The sequence below is a fragment of the Durotheca rogersii genome (assembly GCF_024521655.1).
Source record: "Durotheca rogersii strain YMJ 92031201 chromosome Unknown GGS23scaffold_34, whole genome shotgun sequence".
Lineage (NCBI taxonomy): Eukaryota > Fungi > Ascomycota > Sordariomycetes > Xylariales > Xylariaceae > Durotheca > Durotheca rogersii.
In genome coordinates, this window is record NW_026251265.1 from 82,247 (window position 1) to 103,208 (window position 20,962).

Here is a 20,962-nt window from a genome sequence, read left to right on the forward strand (position 1 = left end):
GCCAGAGCCACCTTTAGGCCCTAGGGAGGAATGCGGCCCCCGAGTTTAGCTCCTCCCTGACCTACATATGTAGGTATATGTCATGACTGTCATTCCGGGCGTGACGAGTGTTTACAGGCTGAATTACCTGGCCGGAAATTGCCGCGGCGTGCAGACCTACATAAGTGAATCCTTAGAAAGAGGGGCCGGAACTGGATATGAAGAAGAGATAGAAGAGATGCTATTCGCACGATTTTACGAGTGTTGCTAATCAGATTCTGCTGTATTTATGCCTTACTCCTCGACCAACCAATGTCATGCTGCACATGCCCTCACTATAGACATATATATATGTGTTTGTGTGTGTGTGTGTGTGTGTGTGTGTATCATGCTACTACATAGTATATGAAATCGTTCCCATAACCCCATGTAAAGACCAGATAGTATAATAGCCCAATTTACATTCTCTCGTCGCACGATAATGGCGTTACGGGCCGGTAAGAGAGAAATTCCCTCGCGCGTACACGCGCGTGCCCAAGCCCTCCTCCCCTCTACGCAACCACCGAAACTACCCGTTCCTTTTCCTCTCGCTCCTTCATCTTCTTAAATAGATTCTTCAGTATGTTATCCTTCTTGGGGCGAACCACGCCTTCGAAGGTGCTAGCTCGATCTTTGCGGCCGTCCTCGATCGCCTTGGGCCGCCCCCTTTCGGTCGCCTTGGTCTTGGAGGTGTGATCCGTCCTGTCACTCCGGTGGCTGCGGTGAGTGCGATGACTGTGGCGGCTGCCCGCCTCGCTCGCTTCGTCGACCTCCTTAGAGCCCTTGCTGCTCTTGCGGTCGGGGACGACTTGGCTATCTACCACACTATCTTTGCGACTCTTTTGCGATTTATGGGACTTGGTCGTTTTGGAGGTTCGGTGCGTCTTGCTCGTACGAGCGCTGTGCACAGTCTGCGCATCGTCGCCACCGTACTGGCTGCGGATCGCGCGGTCGGCTTCCGGGCTGATGAGCTCGAGGTCGGCATGCTCATCCTCGCCAAACGGCACGATCCCCCGTCGCCAGGTCTCGATCGCGCTTAGCTCCTCTTCGATCACTAGCGCCTCGTCGAAACCCGCGCTGACTTCTGTCTCGGGATACGGAGGACGGTCGGACCCGATAGGATGTGGCGGTTGCGACGCAAATGCCATGGGACGGGCGGCCTCTATGCTCTTGGCCTCCTGGATGCGCTTGATAATCTTCCAGCCTCCAAACATAACTATTGTCACGCCAACGGTCACCCCAGCAGCGATTAAGAACTGCGGGCTCGCCAAAAGGGCGAAGATTGCCGGACTTCCACCCTTCAGGACAGCGAGGAAGGATGGTGACATCTTCCCGAGGATCGCGGAGAGCTCGGCAAGAGTAAGGGCCACAGCGGCTGCAGCTTCCGGGTTCCCCTGCAAGTGTTGGATAATGTGTTGCGCAGTATGATGCACGCATTGGGCCTCTGTCAGAAGATCCTCAATCTTCCCCACCAAGTCCCGAGCCTCGCGCTCGTCGTGCTCGATCTTGTGCGGAGGGTTTCTGTGTGCCGGGTCGAGATCAATCCTCTCCGCGAGGTCTGGCGGCAGGTCTCCGTACGCCAGGTGCATGTCGATATCCTTCCCCTTATCCCGTAGGGTCGGATCGGAGGCCGATCGAGGCACTAGGGCGTTCTGTTCGAAGTCCACGGGCATCGTGCGCGCGTGCACTAACGTGGGGCGGCTTATCGTCATGTCTCTGGGGGCAGTCTCGGCATATGGGGGACGATAGGCGATAGGAGGGCGTGAGGGGGCAGTGGATGAGACTTCGGTGAGCGTCTGTAGATTGCGTTCGGTCAAGGCCGTCCTCGCCTGCGAAACCGATCGACGACGGGAGCCATCGCTCTGCTTCGAGCGGTGGCTTTTGCGGGAGGTCGCATAAGATACATAGGACATCGCATCGTCGTGAGAGATTCGCCGACGCCACCGGCCATCTTCGTTCTCATCGTCGTTCCGCGTCGGGGTGCGCACGTCGAATGTCTCGGCACGCCTGATCGCTAGCTCGGCTTTGATCGCTGCCTTTTTCTCCTGGTAGGTGGCTCTGGCCTCCTTGAATACGTTTATCAGGTGTTTTCCCTGTGACGGAGAAAGTGGTTAGGTGGAACGCGTCCAAATCAAATATTAAATAGGAACGTGGGTTTGGGGTTGAAGTTGGCAAGAGAAGTAGGAAACATTGGATTCGTTTTGCGAGGAGAGCGGTGTTGTAAAAATCTGGCCCCCCCCTTCCTCTAGCCCCCCCTTTAGGGGAGATCTACTCGATTTGTAGATACTTCCCGACGTAGATACAGTGGTGGTGGTAACGTAATGCTGGTGGTAACATTGGCGGCACATTCGCGGAGAAGGTATGATATAGTGCGGCGTGGCTGGGCGCGCGCCCATACCTCCTCCGCCCTCTCTCTAGGTATCTCTGCCATTGCGCGTGTGCGCGTATACTGTGTATGTGTAGTCACTGAGGGAGGAGATGACGGTAAAATCGAAGAACCGAACCGATGACCGCGTAACTTACATTGCTGATGATCTTCCCCGACGAATTTACCACGGTGACGATTTCTACCGGCATTATGGCGATCGCAAGTCGTAGTCGTAACCGTCTCGTGGCAAGCTCGGGTGTGTGAAAGGGGGGAGGAGGAAGAACGAGTCGGTGACAAAGTACGTCCTAGTCTGGGTTACTTATGAAGTGGTTTATGAAGTGGTGGGACAGCATGAGAGGACGGGGAGCGCGTAACCCGCCCAGCCGGCCACAATTTGCGATTCGTCTGTGTGTGGGTGACACGCGGCGGTGAAGGGATCGCTAAGAGGTAAGTATCGACAGGGTAAAGCGGGAATAGGAGGAGAAGCCGGTGTCGACCTCTCTTTTACCCCCTCTCCAGTTTTTATTTCTCGCCATACACGGCCTATCTAACTTATACCCACTTACATATCTAGGGATGTGTGCACGTAGGGTATATATATATATATACGTGTGTGTGTATGTGTGTACACCTACATACCTATATTGGGCGTATATACTACGTGAGTTCTGCACGGAGGCTAATAAAGCGAGCCGTAACCAGCGCGATGGATGGAGAAGAAGGAGAAGCGTAGAGACTGACGAGAATGCCATCCAATGGCCCGTCCGCCTAAGCTATCTACTCGCCGACAGCTGCCACTGATTGGCCGCGGGCGAGAGACGATCAGGCGTGCTTGCAGCTCTCCGACGGCACCACGTTGTAAACAACGATCCGTGACAGAATTGCGCGAGGAACCAGAGAGGCCGGCATGCAACATGATGTGATGGTTCGGTTCGCCGGCCAGGATCCCACGACACCGCAAAGGAGAGATGGCGTACCGCCTGCGGCCGCTTTCACAATCCCAGCGGTTCGGATCCCCGATGCGGTTTCGCTAGCTGGGGCGGCCCTATGTACACAGAGGGAGTCTGCGCAGTATATGAGTAGGTGGTATAGACTAGGTGCCCTATCTGTTTCTATAGGTAGGGAGAGGAACACACACGCACAACACATACCCATACCCCATACCCTCTCTCCCTTCTTGATGTGAGTCCATCCCACAGATCTGGTCACTCACTCGCTCGGTCGTGGCATAGACCTTTTCCCAACCCCTCGTACAACCCCCTCCCCCGACCCGTCCAGAACATACGTACATATATGTGTATGTCCACATGCACACATGCATACAGACATATAACTCGCATACATATGCACGTATGTGCGTGCCTACGCTCAGAGAGTAGACCTCGTTATAGAGGCACCTACCCACCTCCGTAGTATGAGTAACGGTCTTGGCTAACAAGGCGAGGTCGAATAGCACGTTGGCTGGGGCAAACAGGCAGCGTACATCGCTTGGCTTCCGCTACGAAACGATCCGGTGCGGAAATGCAGGCTTTGAATGGAGACAAGTGGCGGCGACCACAACCACCCAACGCCTGGTAGTTCCGTCAAGCCTTAGACGGGGGACAGCCCTGGTTAGCTCTCTGTACATGCTAACAGAGGTATGAGTTAGGCCCGCTTCCGATGGATTGCTTAGAACCGCCCACACCACGCAGCTCTGCAACGTACTATAGGTAGGTAGATATTCAGTCTCCCTATGTTAGGTATATGGTCACACTAGGCACATCCGGGGGAAAGGGAGGATGCTACCTGGTTTGAAGCTCTTCTGATTCCCTCCCCCCCCTCCTTACATTACCTAGGAACCTAGGAAGTTGTGCCAGGCATGTTCATCAGGCGCCTCGCATCGAATTCTACCATCGTCGGTATAATAATATACATACTGCGCTCTCGAGCCAGCCCCTTTACCGGGGCGGGTGCGGATGGGTCTGCCCACCGTCACGCCCGAAGCAAGTCACGTAAGAGCTCCAGCGGGACTACCAACGTACCTCTCCTCTAAGGACCGGCACCGCCAGGAGGTAGGTAGGTACCTAGGTATGTTATGAGGTACCTCCTGTAGGCATCCAGGGTCTAGGTACCTAGGTCGACGCCCAAGATATGAGTGGTAGGCGCGTCAGGTTATCCTCAAAGCCCAATGGCGTTCCTAAATAAGCGTTGTTGCATTACCCCTCTCTTTCTCCCAATCTAGGTACCTATACCTGGGTATACCGGCCTACCTATATTAGGTACATCAGGTACCTAAGGTAGGCACCTAGGCCATACCATGGACCTTTTCCTTGCTCGCCATTTAATACCTGCCTCCACCTCGTACGTACATAGATGTGCATGGATTCGGAGCTGGATAAGTGCCTCCTCGGTATTATGTCGTGTCTCGAAGATCAAAGCGGTCCACCACGCGTTATGACGATAAGATTCCTATCGAACCCCAAGACATCTCACCACATAATAGCAAGCACAAGCTTGATCCAGTTGCTCCCACCTTGCCGCCGGAAAACAACGACCCCCATGGATACGGCCAGCTGGCGCCGCGTCATCAGATCTCGTTCCGCTAGCGAGGATTTTAAGTCGCCTACCCAAGCAAGGTGCTCGCTCTCTTAAGCTGCCGCACGTCGCCCTCCAGGCCAAAGCCGTAACGCACCTCTCCAGCATCCCCGGCTGGCCGTCCTGGGTACCCAGTATCCTCGTGGACTGCGTGGCACCCGTTTGTCGCGTGGATGATTCCGTAGCCAACCTTGATATCCTTGAAATCCTGCGGCAGCTCACCATGATCGTCTGCGACCCATCCTAGCTTCTCCAACGCCAGGCCTCGGGTCGCCGTGACGATGCTCGAAAACCGCGTGCTGCGCAGGACGCCCTCGTTATCCAACATCGCCACAGTGCCCGAGAGTACTCCGGCTGCCGCGAGCACGATAGAAATGCTATATACGATCCACAGATCACGTTCGTGGTACCTGTACCTATTCTCGATCCTAGACCGCACGCAGGGATACGCCGTCGACTCGTCGCCTGGGACCGTCCCCGAGCTCACGTTCGGGCTCGCCGCCCAAACGACGCTGACGAATTGCTGGTCGGAAAATAGTGAAAATATCATGTCCTCGTAGAACTGTGGTATCAACTCCGCCATGTTCGGGAGCGCAAAGTAGTTTTGTCTCTGATCCAGCAGTTTAGTTTGGTCAGCCTTGGTGCTGGCAATCGGCGTGCCCAGATTCTTCGAGTTGATCGTCCCGTTCAGGAAGTTCCGCAGCTGCAACCCCATCGAGTGGTACGCCGCAACCCGCCGATATCGACGAACGTCTCTTGGGTAGATGTACTGGCTGCGAGGATACGCTGTCGTATTGTCGTTTGTGCCGTCATTCGCATCTTCTCCCTGAATCCAAGTTGTCCTATATGATGGGTTAGCATCGCCTATCTAGAGGTCCAACCAAGACCCAACCGAGCTCTATGGGCTTCGTGGGTTCTGAGCTGAACATGGACGAGTTGGATGTGCACTGACTCCATCACGCGGTTCAGGAATTTCCGTTCGGTTACGTTTATATACTGTTGGCCTCCCGTCAAGTTAAACATAACGGTGTAGTCGGTCTCGTAATGCTCGCAGGCCACGACTTTGGGGATAAAGGCGTCGTTCCAGCCGGGCATCGACCTGTTGGCGGGGATTGCTTTATCTGGCTCCGTTCTCACGGAAAAGCCCACCCATAGGACCGGTTCCGTACGAAACGATCTTCAATCCTTAATTCAACTGCTTCTTTAACTTGCTACGCGTATATGTGGCTGAAGAGGATAGAATAACTTACCCCAAAGCCTCGGGAAACGGAGGGTCAGCCACGGGAATTCCTCCGTCCATCATCTCTTTCATCTGTATAGGAGAGTACTCACCGCCTCCACTGTAGGCGTAATAGCTGTAATCGCCCTCGGGAACTAGAAGTCTGGTGCTGAACCCCTGAGGGGGGGTTTGTTCACCGAGGGCCAGGATCCCGGAGCTAACACCACTCGCGACCTCCAGGCACTTATACGCAGGTGCCGTGAAATTGACCGTGTAGGTACAGTTCCAGCCGGTTCCGCAGATGTCAACATTGATCCCCATCTTGCTGACCGCCTGCCCCTTAAAGGCCGCCTGGGTCATAACTCGAATGAGAGAGTTGGTAGCTCCGGTATAGTAGTCAAACCAATTAGGAGAAGTGGTGTCGTAGGCTGTTGTGTTCCAGAGCGATATAGACAGTCCGTTCAAACCGTCGATCTTGGTGGGAGCTCTCCATTCCTGTGCGGTCGTTAGAGCCTCTGCGTATCAAAGTATGACAGTATTCAGTCACCTCAAATTCCTCTCGCGCAAAGTTCAAGGTTCGGATACCTAAGCACGTCGTGTTATCAACCTGTAAAGTCGGTTCCACGGTCAAGGTATTGCTCGTCAAGACCATAATAACGGGCGTTATCCAAACGAATACCGCCAACAACATCGCGATCTTGGCCTCCTGGTATATCTCGAGGTTCAGCATAGCTGACAAGTCTTCGGTCGCGGCGAACAGGGAGTCGAGAGCCGCCACGCTGAGGAATTTGCTTCTTACGGTGGACCACATCCGTCGTTTAAACGCCATAACCACGGCTGATACTAGCGAAGCTTTAGTTGCAAGCGACAGCATCGAGCCGTAGCGAAGCATAGAGAGTTGGTCCTCGGCAGGTTGCCCATCCAAGGTTTTGTAGAATGTATGGTGGCCAATTGCGCATATCACTCCGAAGAGGAAGGACAGGTACATGAACCACGCCCGGGGCCAATGCCACCACTTTCGGGGCTTAGGTATCGCGGCCGAGTAAGGCGGCGGGTCTCTCCACGCGGGTTGTGTACTTGAGGCGTTTAGGAGATTCGAACGAGAGTCCGTGCTGGAACGTTGGAGTCGGCCCCATGGGAAACCCATGGACCGATGTGATCCGGAGGGTGAATAGAGAGCCGTAGGAGCATCTTCTAACCGAATTGGGTCTTGTTTCAGGCCCGAACCTCGAGGCATAGATACCGGCGGGCTTTGGAACCTCGGCACTTCTTGCTTAGGTTGAGTAGATAAGCTAGAGACCGGATCTGGCGAGCCCGTATGTGACCTCGAGGCTACATTTTCGTTTTCTGATGAGTTTTCCCGTGGAGCTGTCATCGGTGGACATCCAGGCCCGGCCCCAGGGACAGGAGACCCTTGTCCTCCCACCGGTGCCCCGAGAGGGGGCATGAGAGACGTGAGGAAAGTCGTAGATCCGGGACCTCAAGCAGGAATGAAGATTGTCGCTAGCGGTCGGTTGACCTGCAGGGAATATTCCTGGCTGGTATTAGTTCCTCGAACATGGACGTCGTCAGGGTCATACAGACGAACGGCTGACAAGTCCAGCGGTTAAGCTCGATTAACCTAGGTGGTGTATTCCGAGGAAACCCACGGCGTGGGCTGAGCCTCCACTCAGCAGCACCCTAGGTGGGTTGGAAGAAGCCGGACAACTAGGTACACTCAAGGGGTTCGTTCATAGGCGGTTAGGTTGTGAGAAAACTTATTAGACGAGACAAAGTAGTTGTTAGAACTGGGACAATCCCGACATCGCACAATCACTACAGTAGCAGATGGATTCTATCATCAGTAGACACTACGCGAGCGGCGTCCTCTCGTGAGGCGTAGTGTAAGTCTCCAACGAGCATGCTCAAGAGGAGGGAGGCCTAACTGGATCTATGTAGTCGAGGGAGAACGTGGCTCCGCCAATGATCGGCAACAACGGGACCGCTGTTCCACGTTTGTTATCTGTCACGGACTACCCGACACGACGAAAAACACAAAGTGGCGGCGGTGACCTCGACCCAAGAAATCCGGCGAAAGGGCCACCATCGCGCTCGGTATTCCAAAGGTCCGACAACCCAAGCCAGAGCATCGTCACTCACGATTCTCCGCTTCGAGCTACGCTATTCGTCTAAGCACGTAACATGGGATGCTGCGGAGGGCATAAAGGCTACTAAAGGGATATAGCGAAACCACGGCACGTAACCACAACAAACTTCGTGATTCCCATCAATTGGTAGGTCTCCCTATCCGCACGCCGCCTGTACCCGAAAACCAAAGCAGTTAGCCGGTGGAAAACTGCTGGACTATCTCCGTCCGCGTGCCGCGCAACGAGGCTAGGTGAACTTGTCCGTTATCCCTTGTGTTTACTTAGCTATATGTTCCTCGAGTGATCACAAGTAACTGGAAGAACCTGATGTAGTTATCTCATATTCAAGGGGCGGGAAGGAGGGTAGACCTCGAGATTGAGGTTCCACTACGCTACCAGGGTTACTCATACTAAGCTACCGAGCCTTGGTGCCCCCCCCTTTTGGCTCCAGAGAAGGCCCCGGTAATTAAAGATCCTCTTGGAGAGAAAAAAAAATTACTGGGAGTCGTGTTCTTAGGAATTGCTAGCTTAGGGGGGGCATTGGCTTCTTGGCGCCCTACGGATCGTCGCATTTCTTTTCTCGACGTCGACGCGTGTGGGCAAGCGTGTTGCATACAGAATAACAGACAGCGTTGCCGAAGACGTCGGAATTATATGGTACGTATATTACCGAGAAAGGAACGCGCTTTGTGAGAATAGCACGTAGTCATGGCCGTCATCAGAAACATAGTATTCCCTCCGTCAGTCAAGTCTGTCAAGCGTATCTGGGATCCGAACAACAGAGCAGAGCACGTTAGAGTCAACCCTGCGTATAGCCTCTATTATGCAACCCGCCTAGAAAGCCGTAGGCCGCGAATCAAATCGTTAAGATGCTGGCTAAACCGAGTGATAAAAAATAGGATACTACTACTTGTCTATGTACATACACATATATGCGCACATATATCTACCGAAATCAGGGGGAATCATGCATATGTAGTTGAAGCCGAGACCTCGACGCGGGGAACTTGATTTTAGGCCCTCACTCTGCGTCCTCACTGCTAGGCAGTTGGCGATCCCAACAAAGTGCTAGCTAGGTGGCTATGGCATTTACTGACTATGGGGTAGACAATACCGGTACGTACAGAAATTTCCGCGCCTTGCATCCCCGGACCTGATCCAAAGAGGAATTGGGGTGTCCGAGGAGGCTCGCAGTTCGATGTGGCCGCCGCCGGCCTAGCACAAGGGCACGCGCGCTGTGCGCATTCTATCGCGTAGGTCAAGGACGATGTAGGCCCCGTCACTTGCCCATAGTTTCCCATGACTGCTTTCCCCTAGCTCACACGAACTGCGGCCGGAACGGCTAGATACCATACATCATAGTATGATTCCAGACGAGACTGGTGCCGCCATTAGGTAGCTTAGGCAGGTAGCTACCGGTACATGTAAGTTTGCGAATTCCCTTTCCGTCTTCTGCTGGGGTTACCGGCGATGGGACAGGATTAGTATGCCTCACACCCGCCGCTTCAGCCGCCAGAGCCCAATACTCTCTCGTCTCGCCAAGTGCTAGGCTTCGCAAGTCGAGTCCGAAATCCTGGCCCTACCCGAAATACCAACCCGACACGATTGTGAGGTCGATTTTCCCAAGCGATGAATTCTGTTCCCTAGCCAGGAGCGGCTCACCTCTGCCGGATGTTTTTGGCTTTTCGCTTCTTGAAAACTATGGTGGGCGTCTCGTTCTCTACGTGTGCTTCTTGTTTCGGTAGCGACTCAGCGGCATCACTAGAGGCTGGTGGTATAATGGCCAGGGCTTGGCCGTCGTCTTTATGCTCTAACTTGATGCTAGGTGTATAATCCCGCTCCGGCCCTGGTAAACCATCGCCGCTGTCTGTATCACGATGCTGCTCTTCGACCTTGAATGATTTCGGTATAGTTGTGCTGAGTAACGTGTCCAGCTCTGCATCCTCGTCCGCAGCGTCATTCTCGCCGCGACCCCATCTTCTCGACTTCTTGGACAGACTTCTTATCGTATTCTCTTCCTCTTCATCATCATCTTCTTTCTTCGGACGCTTCCTCGAGCCGATTGCAATCGCATCCACGTTCCCCGGCGCGGCACCCGGAGTATCGGGTTTGGGCGCATCGTCAATCACTCTCGTGTTGGTAACGGTCCATTCGCCAGCCATTGCCATCTCTCCCCTCAACTCGGTCGGCACGTCGATGCCCATCGTGGCGAGCTGCTCCCATTGTCTTTGGCGCTGGGTATCGCTGGCTTGTATTGAAGAGGCGGCGGGTATCTTGCTACTACTACCCGTGGACACCGCGGGGGCGCTTCCCGCGTGTTTGGACGATGAGGTGCCGACGACGCCATTTAGTCTTTCGATTTCGCGTTTAGCGTACTCCTTCTCGCGCTGTTCTTTGTCGTGACCACGGTGCAGATCTCGAAGGAACCGTTTGAGGGCGCCTTGGTGCTTGGCGGTAGCTTCATGGTTGGTGCGCTCCAACTTGGTGTCGCGGACGTAGGTGCTACAATGCTTGCACCAGTACTTGGGCGTTGATTTCCAGTATTCGGACATGACGATGGGTGATACGCGGGGGCGTGAGGGCGCAAGGATGGACTTTTGAGAAAGAAGCGAAGGGCTGAACGACCTAGGCTCGCGGGTGGATTATATCAGACGATACCTATGGTCAACCGCGGATCCGCTAGTTATTGCCTTACTTCCTAAGCATGCACATATACATTGTACGTATCTTACGGGGTATATGCATCTAATACAGATATGCTGTGCTTCTTGGCTTGGCCCGCTTCCTGTGATCCCACGATACTAGTTAGTAACCAACTAGTATGCGAATCTTTAGAATGCTGAACCCGACGGACCGTTGATCTATAAGGAGGAGCTAGAACTGCTAATTGAAGGCTTAGGTATTTTTATCAATCGGATTCAGGTCGATATTGCCGATTACGGCGAATATCAGCGCTAGCCGATAGGGCGGCTGGGTCCTACAATGCTGGCAATGGCCTCTCTGCCTTAATTGCATATCTATATTTTCCTCTTTGATGGAATCGGATTCAAAGAGCTTACATACACAGAAACGCTCCACAACCCAGATATCGTCTCCCACGGGTCGGACGCTCTAGTTTCATGACTACCTCTCCTATTCCTTAGGCAACCTCCGTAGTCGCCCTAGACTTGCGAAAATACATGTCGATACGGCCCTCGTACTTTCGGTCCAAGAAGATGTTGACACTCTCGTCCCTCGGACCGCTCTTTAGCCTGGCCTCGACAAAGAGAGCAGGCAGGCTCAGAAACCGGAAGCATGCACGCAGATATTAGATGCTTAATATCCGGACGGATGGTCTGTGTATGTTTATTCACCAATAGGTATCTAGGGCATCTAGCCTATCTTTCGACTCCAACAGTACCGTCATTAACCCTAGAGCCCTATTGTCCTTCCGTTTTGCACATTAAACCTGCTTCTGCGAGTGTACCTCCTAGAAGCCTCTGTTCGGAGCGACATTACATCCAGGCATGCCCCTGTACCTCTTTCCTTTTCCACCCATTTCATATCCTAGCCGAACCCGACGGCCTCGACAGTGGCGAGTATGACCACCCCTTACAAGAAGAAGAAGGCAATCAGGGCGGTACACATCAACGCGCCGATAGATACGGCAGGCATGCGTGACGATCCGCTCTGGGGCGGGGCTGAAGCCTCAGTCGGTGGCGTCGTGGCACTCGGCGAGCTTTCCGGAACGCTAGCGCTTGAGATGACGCCTGCAGACGGGCTTGAGACGGAAGTGCCGGGCGTCAAGGTTGATGCCGAAATTGATGCCGAAGCAGCTGGCTCCGACGGAGCTGGCGATGCAGGGGGGGCACCGGTCGTGGCTGCTGGGGGCACCGGAGCGGTTCCCGGGGGTGTGACCTGAATCTGGCCGTCCGTGTACTCGCTTACGGGCACGTACGTGCTGGTCGGGATGGGAGTCACAGAAGCGCAAGGCGTGGTCACAACCTGCACCTGGCCGTCGCCGATCTGGCAGATAGGGACAGGCACCGAGGTCGTCACTACCTGGGGCTGGCCGTCGGGCAACACGGTAACGATTGTGGTCTGAACGACGCTAGTACCGACGACTTGGCCATCTGGGATCTGCGAGGCGGGATCGGCTGAACCGCAAGGCACAGCGATGATGGATACGGGCTCGCATTGCTCAGCCCAGTTACGGTCATAGAGATTGAAAAAGTTGCCTGAGAGGCAGCGGTAAAAGATTTGGGAATCTCCGAGAGCTAGAATGTTGTTCTCGCACACAGAGAATCCGCCAGTGATGATGGCACCAGCCTGAGGGGGGCGGTCGAACTGGAATTGAAAGTTCGAGGCAATATAGCCGGTTCGATCTTTGGCGTCGTGCGTAACGCCATCCTTCAGGGTCAAGACAAGCACGCCGTCGCCACCGCACTCGGCGCGTTTCTACCACCCCGTTAGCCCAGAAATCCACTGACGATGCCCTCCTTCTCACCACCCATTAGATGCTCATACCTGCGGTGCCGAGACGCTACGCTTCTCGGTGATGTCGGCTACGGTAATCTCAAAACTTCCGTCGAAGCTACCGGTGCAGCCGGCCGGGGCGACACCGGTAGGTGTCAGGGTATCCGTGACACCTTGCGGGGTCGCAATGGCGATGCCCACGAGGGCAGAGACGACAGCGAATGAGAACTGCATCGTGATGTAACGATTGACGCTCTGCGATGCGAGTAGTCTGGAAAAGGGCGTGGTGTACACAAACGATCGAAGTAGCGAACGACTATTGAGCTTCAGATATCTCGGCCGCCTCTTTTGGATAACGCCTCTTGCCTCAATCCAGATACCGGGTCCGCGTGGGAGATGTAGGAGGAGAGGGAGAGGGAGAGGGAGAAGAAGAGCGCGGGTGCCCAGAGGGAGGGGAGGGAGAAGACAGCTTTACTGATTTTATATCGGCCATGTTGATTCTGATCAAAGCCAGGGTTCCGGAACCTACCGGGCCTACTGTGCCTGGCATACCTACACGTACATGTCTACATGTCAATGTATATGCGGATCCAACACCTCCTTTTCCTCCATTTACAGTTATCTCAGCTTGAAAAAAAACAGGCCTGGTGTACTTGGAGAGCCATTGGGTGTACGCGTACATCCCCTGGTTCATCTTTTTCAGCAAGGTTTAGGTGGCTGTGAATGATCAGCCCTTTGTACCTCACACACCTGCTTGGTTTTATCGAGTGATTCCAGCATGTCACAAGTTACCACTTGTCGAGTTGGGAGACTAGAAGGTCGGCAGTGCTTTTGAGACAGGACCCATCCTAATGTTACTTGGGAGCTGTACTGTACAACAACTCTCCAGGTTGAAAAGTGTTCTGACACCCATGCCCACACCCAGAAACAAGGCTTTACTTACCAGTGGCATTCCTACAAGCTGGTGTGTGCCAACAGGTATCTTGGTATATCCGTCAATCCATCTAGGGCTCCTCAACAATTAATTGTTGAAGGCTGTGAGGTCCCTATGTGGGAATATGCCATTTCCAAACAAGGCCTGTTTCTTAAGCGTAAATCCGAGAACAAGAAGATTCCGCTGGAGGCAACAAACCTACCGAGAGCAGTGTTTGATGTCAGCAATAAACCCACCAAGAGCACAGTTGTCACTACTGAAGAGCATACTGTGGAGGCCGTATCCATGAATTGAAAAGATCGACAACTAGATCTGCCGCCAGGGCGTGGGGAAGAGCCGAATCGTCCGCTTAGGGCAGTGCTGTTCGTTATCTTCAGATTCCTAGATAGGCTAGGTGCTTTCATGACAGGGGTTTGTCTAGAACCGACATAGGTACAGTATAAAAATATACAGATCTCGATGTAGGTATGTACTGAGACTTCTTATCTAGTATTCAACAAGGTCGGGCAGAGACAGGAGTTCGTTCATAATACATTGGTGTATCCGTGAGTCCAATTTCGCAGGTCCATGTAGGTAGAGAGGAGGCAATATTACCTGGGCACATCTCTCCAACTGGGCCTACTCTCGTCGAGGTCGACCACACTATCGGCTTTATTTCTATCTTCGGGCTCGGCCGTTCTTCTCACGAGTCACGAGAAGGTTTTGGAGGGGGGTGTCGATTAGAGCACTATCACCAAACGCCTTGTCGCTTCTGTTACGAGGAGCCCGTGTCTAATGAGTGCATCTCGCCTTGCGTGACCGTGACCACGATTTAGGCGGCTGGTAGAATTAGGGGGTGCAGCAATAACAAGGCCAAGGTGCCGCGAATAACAACGCAACTAGGTCCGCGACCACTTGGCCCACTCTCTAGCGATTGCCCCGTATAATGAATATTCATCTTTTTACCTAGACTCGGCGATTCGGAGAGAACCTTTGGTTCCTCTCCTGCCACTAACATCGTGGTATCGTGTTAGGTAGTTGGTAGGTTAGAAGGTAACCCTTGTTACGTGGTGCTCACTTCTGAGATGCGTATCTCTCCATCAACTTGGCCAGCAGGGGTCATAAATAAGCTTCAGCCCAGAGATCAAATGCCAATCAACCTTTCCCATGCAAGTGGATGCTGGCCATCAAATGTGGACGACCTACTCACATACATACCTGGAGATCCAGTTCCCTGCCTAGCGGCTCGCTCCGGGGAGGGAAGGGGGGGAGCCACAAGGGCGGGCTTCTAGGGACCTAGTACCGTGTTGACTCCAGCACATGTGTTTCATCTCTAGCCACTCCGCCCGAGGGGGGCCAATTATTCTCGGGGATGTGTGTACACGGGGTCTCAGCTACATAATTCAGCGAGGAGGGGGAGACTATGGGGCTTATGGTGAAATAAGAATTTCACGGATGGATTAAACTGCCCCACGGGATGCTGCCACGAGGCATTTCCCTTCGGAATACCTGGTGCGCATATATTATTCGAGTTTCTTCTCCAGCAAGGGTGGTAAGTTCAAAGAGGGCATCTCACTGGCCAGGCGACGCCTCAATTTGGTGTGAACAGAATCGTTTGCGAGAATCGAGATTCTGACAGGATGCAACCCCTCTCCGGCACATCAGCCAGTGATGCTCGTGGGAACGACACGCAACCCCGGCCACCGCGCGGAGTTGACACTGGAAAAAGGGGGCGGGGGATGGGGGCCGGGAAAGGGACCGGGAAAATTTTGAAGGGTGGCCTGAGGATAGCTGGCCATAGGCACATGCCTACATATACATTCAGGCAGGGAGATGGACGTCGACGCAAGCTGCAATGCAGCCAGCCTGCAGGCATATAACAGACGTAGGTACCGATGCATCCCTCGTACCTCCTGGCTCGGCCGGGATTGGCAAGACACCCAAGTGAGGACGACGATGATTCCGTCCCGTAAGTTGCGGGTAAAAAGAATAGAAATTCGGCCAACCCTAGGGGCACAGGCGAAGAGGGATTCCGTGCCAAGGGGAAATACCACTTGGTGGGGCAGGTATTTGCAACTGGTTTTTGTCTAAACTATCAACATATCCGCACCACCCTCATTCCCTCGTTTTGTTCGTTACTACAGTACGAGCGATCTGCTCTCACCCATGACTGTCTTGGACAGGGCTCCTCATGTAGATTGAACTCGGCCCATGTGCCCACCAGTGCGAAGATCCATTCAGAAAACTTACCCACATACCTGTCAATCGTCCACCCACACTTCCTGTAGGTAGGCAGAGATTGTCACCCACCCTCCACTGCCAGTACTCCAACCAGTACCTTGGGTGCATAATAGGCTGTAAACATCAGAGACAGGTGTATAGGAGACGCGTCGCGGGAGTGTTTTCAAGTACGGTACGCGCGCGCCCGCCGCCTCCCGTCGAGGATACACGGTAGAGGCTAACTGGTAGACTTTCACGGGGGTCTCTTGATCTCTTCCTCGGCGTGACGAAGGGCTACTGTTGCAGGTGGCGATCCGTTTACTTGAGGAGGGGAGGGCAGCGTGGCTCGCTTCATGCGATCTCGGCGCATGATAGATAGTAGATACCTCGGGAATGCGTAAGGAGGCCTCGGAGTGGCGCCGCGAACGTCATCATAAGTCCGAGGAGAAACACGTGGTTGGATCTTGTACACGAACTACCTACCTATTTCAACGCCTAAATAAATAGGTAGACGATATAGGTAATGCTACGATCACTTTTGTTCGACTGGTAAACTCTCCATAGGTATATGGTTGAGGCTATCAATGTCGTGAAAGGCTTGGTAAGTACCTATCATTTACGAAGCAGAGCGAGTGGACTTGCATGTGCTCTCTTACCACAAGCTGCCCGCTTGTTTATCGAGGTAGGTATCATGTGTGCATCCCTGTCTGTCTCGGACGTAGCCAGTGCAGAAAAAAGTCAACCTCGATTATCCTCGCCTCATCAGTCACCGGGCCTCTCTCCTCTAGTTCTACGTCGTTTATTCACCTCAGTCTGAACGCGCCGAACTCTTGATATCTCGGCTACGATTTCACCCATACGGGGATGGGGCAAAACACCAAGGGCGCAGGGTACTGTAACACTTCAGAAATTGGCTGTGAAGCCCTCAGTTTGCTTATTAGGACAGCATCTACAAACGAAGGGCAGCGACATTGGGATCGTCTCGTAGGAAACATTGGAAATCTATCGATCGGGGGAATCATTTTTATGCGCATCGTTTGACCGCCTCGCCTCCCATCTTTCCTCCATTCATTCATTTGATTCATGAAATCATCATACCCATTCCCGCCAGTGCCGCTTTCCTAGATCCTCTCCCTTCCTACGTCCTACTTAGAGAGGACGCGTACCATCTCCAGCACGACTTCTCTTGTCTCTGGTTCGAGCTGCTCATCTGGAGGTCCGAGGACCTGGGAGAAAATGCCGAGGAGCTTGGGGGTGAGTTCCTGCACCGTCGGATTGGAGAGCACATCTGAGAAAGATTGCGATTAGTGTTGGATCTCGAAGGGACAACGGGCTTCACGATACCAACCGCCAAGGTCACCGCATCAGTCCACGTCTAGGAAAAAACTTACATAGCTTATGCAAACATTCATAAACAGGCTTGTTTTCCTCATAGTCCCCCTTCAGAGGAAGCAGCTCTACAAGCGCAGGCAGAACTTCTGCGATGGGGACCTGGCCCGGGTGGGCTAGTATCATGCGACATAGGCATCCGGCCGCGTTATCCTGTAAACGAGCATCGTTGATCTGCAGTAAGGGCTCAAGCTTTCTGAGGATCTGGTTATACGCAGCGAGACACGTCTTCGTATCCTCTGAATGATATACGAGCTGACCAGTTGCGTAAGCCGCATTCGACTTGGTGTCCTTGTCCTCGTCGGAAAGACGGTGCAGCAACGGACGCAGTAGATTTGCCGTATAGGGAGTCACGGCGCTACCCATGTATGCGACACATTCGGCCACCACGCCGACAGCTGTCGACCGTTCGATGGCCTCGTTGGAACTAAGCAGCTTGAGAATGGGCTTCTCGAAGACCTTCCAGACTTCGGCAAACTGTGCCCCCAGGGCGCAGGCGAGGCCGATCAACACATCCAATGCGGTATCCACGATGAGCCAGTCCCACTCGGAGCTACCCTGTGCCATATCTTGGTCTTCTTCTTCGTCCCCCAGGTCCTGTTGGCAGGGATGCGAACGGGTGATGATAGTTCCAAGGACGGTAACAATCCCCTCCATCATATCCCTCTGTCCTAGTATCGCCGGACCGCATGCCTTGAGAGTAAAGGCAACACTCCGATTGATCTCGGTAACCGGGTCCCTGCGAGGATTAGCAACTGGCCCCTTACTTCCGACGGCGACGTAACGGCGAAAAAGAAGACCAGTCAGATTTGAGTTGAATTACGTGTTCTCAGCAACCGCACGTGGCGTCTGAGTGAGCTGGGTATAACGCAAGGCATTCATCATAATGGTCGGCGCGGAACGCAGCATCCAGGAGAGGGGTGGGAAGAGACGAGACAACAAACAACCTACCGGTCGGATTCGTCCTGCCAGATCTGCAGGGTGGCAGTAGAAACGATCTCACCCAATCTGGCAATGTTTGCAATTGGTTCAGACTTCAAGGGCAAGCCTGGCTCCCATTTTATGCCCGTCTGCTTTTCCACGACTTCCCAAACGCAAGCATACGTTCGCCACAAGGTTCCAATAGCGGATTTCCGACAGCCCTCGTATATGTGCTCCGCAAAAGGAGCCACTAGTTCCACTGTCCTCTCGATGTAGGGAGTACTCCGTTCCTTGGATGCGTATATGACGTCTCCGAGCACTTCCAGCGCGGTCTCTTTCTCTAGTGCCTGAGCGGATACGCCAACAAGGTCATCCCAGTCGTCGTCGTCTTCATCGTCCATGTCATAAGTATCATCATCCTCAGCTTCACCAACGATCTTGGCCTTGGCCTTCTTGGCACGCCCGACAACCGTCTCGTCTACAAGGCCCTCCTGCTCTTCAATGACGTCTAGCTCAAAGTCTTCCTCTTCGAGCTGTAAGCTGTCAAACAGGCCCTTAAAAATCCCCGCGAGCGAGTCTCCAAGATCTCCTTCGTACACCGTAGCGAGTTGACTCCATAGGACGAAAGTGGTCTGCCGGAGGCGAGCATTTTCAAGGTTGAGGGCTTTCTCGCTAGATATTAGTAGCGGCATGGCGTATGGGCTGAATTGCTGGGCTCCGACACCAACGGCGATACGACCCATGGCATTGTAAACAGAGCTTCGTAGCGCTAACTCCTCCTCACCGCTCTCGGCCATGATGTATGATGACATGGCCTCCATGGTGTCTTTGAGGTAAGGAATAAACGCACTCTTGATAGAAGCAGCGATGGCGCCTAGCGCACCCGCGGCTGAAGCCTTGACCTTAGGATCGGGGTGTGCTAGGAACGTCCCAACACGATGTATCATACTCTCCCCGTACTTCGCCATGATTTCTGGCCCAAACCCCTCGGCTAAGGAATCAATGGCGCCGCATACAGATCCGATAATCTCAGAATTCTTCTTGTCAGACTCGTCGCTGCTAGCCGCATCTAAGTTCATAATTAAGGCGGTTATAATAGCTTCGTGGTGCGAAGACATGCCGTCGGATAAATCCTCGCCCAGGCGTATGAGACCGAGAAGGGCGGAATAGCGGACACTCCGCTCCGGATCTTTAAGCAGATTCAGGACTAGGGGTAACACAGATTCTATCTGCGTCGAGACGAATTCGGGGGCGCCCTCCGCGCAGGTCCCAAGCGCTAAAACACAGGCCTTGCGTTGGCCAGGATTCTGGGACCTTGCATAATTGGGGAACTCGTCCAGCAAAGGAACGATAACTTGCCGCGGCGGGAGATCGCTAGCCAGCTGATCGATCAATGTAAGGGCAGACCTAGCAGGACTCGCGTCGTCCTCGTCGTCGTCCTCATCTAGCTCAGACAGAATGAGCAAGCTCTTCTTCATGAGCTGCAGACCCATATCAGGGATGCCCTGTATCTTCATTCGTCGATACCTAACGCTCTGGGCCAGGAAGGCTAAGGCCTGAACCCGGACATCGTCGTCGGCATTTGTGTTGACAGCTAAATCGAGCATAAACTGAACCAAGTCCTTGAAGTAGCGAGAGAGTATGGCCGACTCATAAGATAAGAACGATTGGAAAACTTCAAAAGACTGTTGTATCCTTTCGTCGTCGCCATTGTCGACCGCATCCTTGAGGACATCTACCATGGACGGGATGAAGCCCTGGACGGTTTCCACAGACTGTTCGTCTTCATCGGCGCTGATCAGCATTAGGATGGAGCTGATGGACATCATGGTGTTGACCCGCACGTCGCGACTCTGAGGGTCCTTGATCGTTTTGGAGAAGAGCTCAAACAGCATCGGGAGATGATCTTCGAAATGGACCGGGTCCGCCTCGAGGAGACTATAAATGATATATGAACCCACCTCACGGTGGGCAACGTTCTCCGAGGTGGCAAGCTGGCTGACAGCAGGTAACAGGTCTCCCCATTGCTTGTTGCTAAAGTCTAGCGACGCGATGGCCGCGATAACACGAGACTGGCCATGTCGGCACTTGGAATCCTGCTCTCGTACAATGGCTTGGAGGATCTCATTTCGAACCGCGGGCTTCTGATTTTCGGCGATGTTGTTCCAATGCTTGGGGACAAGGCGCAAAGCTTGCACAGCTGCAAGCATGCGTATGGTAGCTTCAGGATGCGACACAATGACATGGAGGAGGCCGAGTAACGAGTCTGGGTGAGGATAGAAATTCTTTCGCAGCTCGGCCGTGGCAGCCTTGACCTTCTGCGTGTCAGCTGTGAGGGGTTAAAAGGTCAGTACAAAACCAGTTTCCAGGACTGGGCCTAGTAGATCTCCTGTCTTAGGAACACTTACGAATCTGGCATGCCTGGAGCAGCTCAACAAGCTTTTGCTGGTCCATAACAGCAGCACAGATGGACTGGGTCTATGCCCTCGACAAGAGGGGGGCACGGCGTTGTTATTTTAGCGACGTGGTTGTAGAGCTGGGCCAGCGGGATACTAATTAGGCACGTTGAGCAAAGGAAGAGAACCAGGCGGTATTGAAGCTGGTAACGAGCCCATGTGCCTTTCCCCTGAACACAGGAGATCTGGGTTCAGTTAGCTTCGGAAGGAGACTTGGGAGATGGAGATGAGGAATACCAAATGATCTTCGGTACAGAGGGAGGAGGGGTGTTTGCGTAGAAATTTTTAAGTGGGCCACATGAT

The 20,962-nt window shown here is 53.5% G+C and overlaps 5 protein-coding genes across 5 annotated transcripts; all 5 read right to left on the reverse strand.

Annotated features, from left to right (window-relative positions):
- Positions 1–332: 332 nt before the first annotated feature.
- GGS23DRAFT_586295 (uncharacterized protein) lies at positions 333–3,018 on the reverse strand. The gene is made up of 2 exons (XM_051517426.1): positions 2,542–3,018; positions 333–2,111 (listed from the first exon to the last, which is right to left on the reverse strand). The coding sequence occupies exons 1-2, from the start codon at positions 2,593–2,595 to the stop codon at positions 531–533; spliced, it is 1,635 nt and encodes a 544-aa protein (XP_051367958.1). The 5' UTR covers positions 2,596–3,018; the 3' UTR covers positions 333–530.
- A 1,560-nt stretch (positions 3,019–4,578) lies between these two features.
- Positions 4,579–8,051, reverse strand: GGS23DRAFT_586298 (uncharacterized protein). The gene is made up of 5 exons (XM_051517427.1): positions 7,768–8,051; positions 6,727–7,713; positions 6,211–6,674; positions 5,913–6,137; positions 4,579–5,802 (listed from the first exon to the last, which is right to left on the reverse strand). Exons 2-5 carry the CDS (start codon positions 7,624–7,626, stop codon positions 4,989–4,991), a joined length of 2,403 nt encoding a protein of 800 aa, XP_051367959.1. The 5' UTR covers positions 7,627–7,713; positions 7,768–8,051; the 3' UTR covers positions 4,579–4,988.
- Positions 8,052–9,784: 1,733 nt separating this feature from the next.
- On the reverse strand, positions 9,785–11,066 carry GGS23DRAFT_326743 (uncharacterized protein). Its single transcript, XM_051512925.1, has one exon. It carries the CDS (start codon positions 10,855–10,857, stop codon positions 9,964–9,966), a length of 894 nt encoding a protein of 297 aa, XP_051367960.1. The 5' UTR covers positions 10,858–11,066; the 3' UTR covers positions 9,785–9,963.
- An 830-nt stretch (positions 11,067–11,896) lies between these two features.
- On the reverse strand, positions 11,897–12,994 carry GGS23DRAFT_600541 (uncharacterized protein; the record flags this gene model as incomplete). The annotated part of the gene is made up of 2 exons (XM_051519091.1): positions 11,897–12,742; positions 12,812–12,994. 2 exons carry the CDS (start codon positions 12,992–12,994, stop codon positions 11,897–11,899), a joined length of 1,029 nt encoding a protein of 342 aa, XP_051367961.1.
- Positions 12,995–17,038: 4,044 nt separating this feature from the next.
- Positions 17,039–20,657, reverse strand: GGS23DRAFT_600542 (ARM repeat-containing protein; the record flags this gene model as incomplete). Its single annotated transcript, XM_051519092.1, has 4 exons — positions 17,039–17,181; positions 17,285–18,021; positions 18,234–20,532; positions 20,612–20,657. 4 exons carry the CDS (start codon positions 20,655–20,657, stop codon positions 17,039–17,041), a joined length of 3,225 nt encoding a protein of 1,074 aa, XP_051367962.1.
- Between the last annotated feature and the right edge of the window lie 305 nt (positions 20,658–20,962).

What these genes read in the sequence shown, in the direction of transcription:
- GGS23DRAFT_586295 (XM_051517426.1), bottom strand. Translation starts at nt 2,595, where the DNA reads ATGCCGGTAGAAATCGTCACCGTGGTAAATTCGTCGGGGAAGATCATC. An exon ending in CGGGGAAGATCATCAGCAAT is followed by an intron (nt 2,112 to 2,541) that starts GTAAGTTACGCG and finishes TCTCCGTCACAG; the next exon opens with GGAAAACACCTGATAAACGT.
- GGS23DRAFT_586298 (XM_051517427.1), bottom strand. Translation starts at nt 7,626, where the DNA reads ATGCCCCCTCTCGGGGCACCGGTGGGAGGACAAGGGTCTCCTGTCCCT. An exon ending in TTGCGCGAGAGGAATTTGAG is followed by an intron (nt 6,675 to 6,726) that starts GTGACTGAATAC and finishes ACGACCGCACAG; the next exon opens with GAATGGAGAGCTCCCACCAA. An exon ending in CCGTTTCCCGAGGCTTTGGG is followed by an intron (nt 6,138 to 6,210) that starts GTAAGTTATTCT and finishes TAAGGATTGAAG; the next exon opens with ATCGTTTCGTACGGAACCGG.
- GGS23DRAFT_326743 (XM_051512925.1), bottom strand. Translation starts at nt 10,857, where the DNA reads ATGTCCGAATACTGGAAATCAACGCCCAAGTACTGGTGCAAGCATTGT.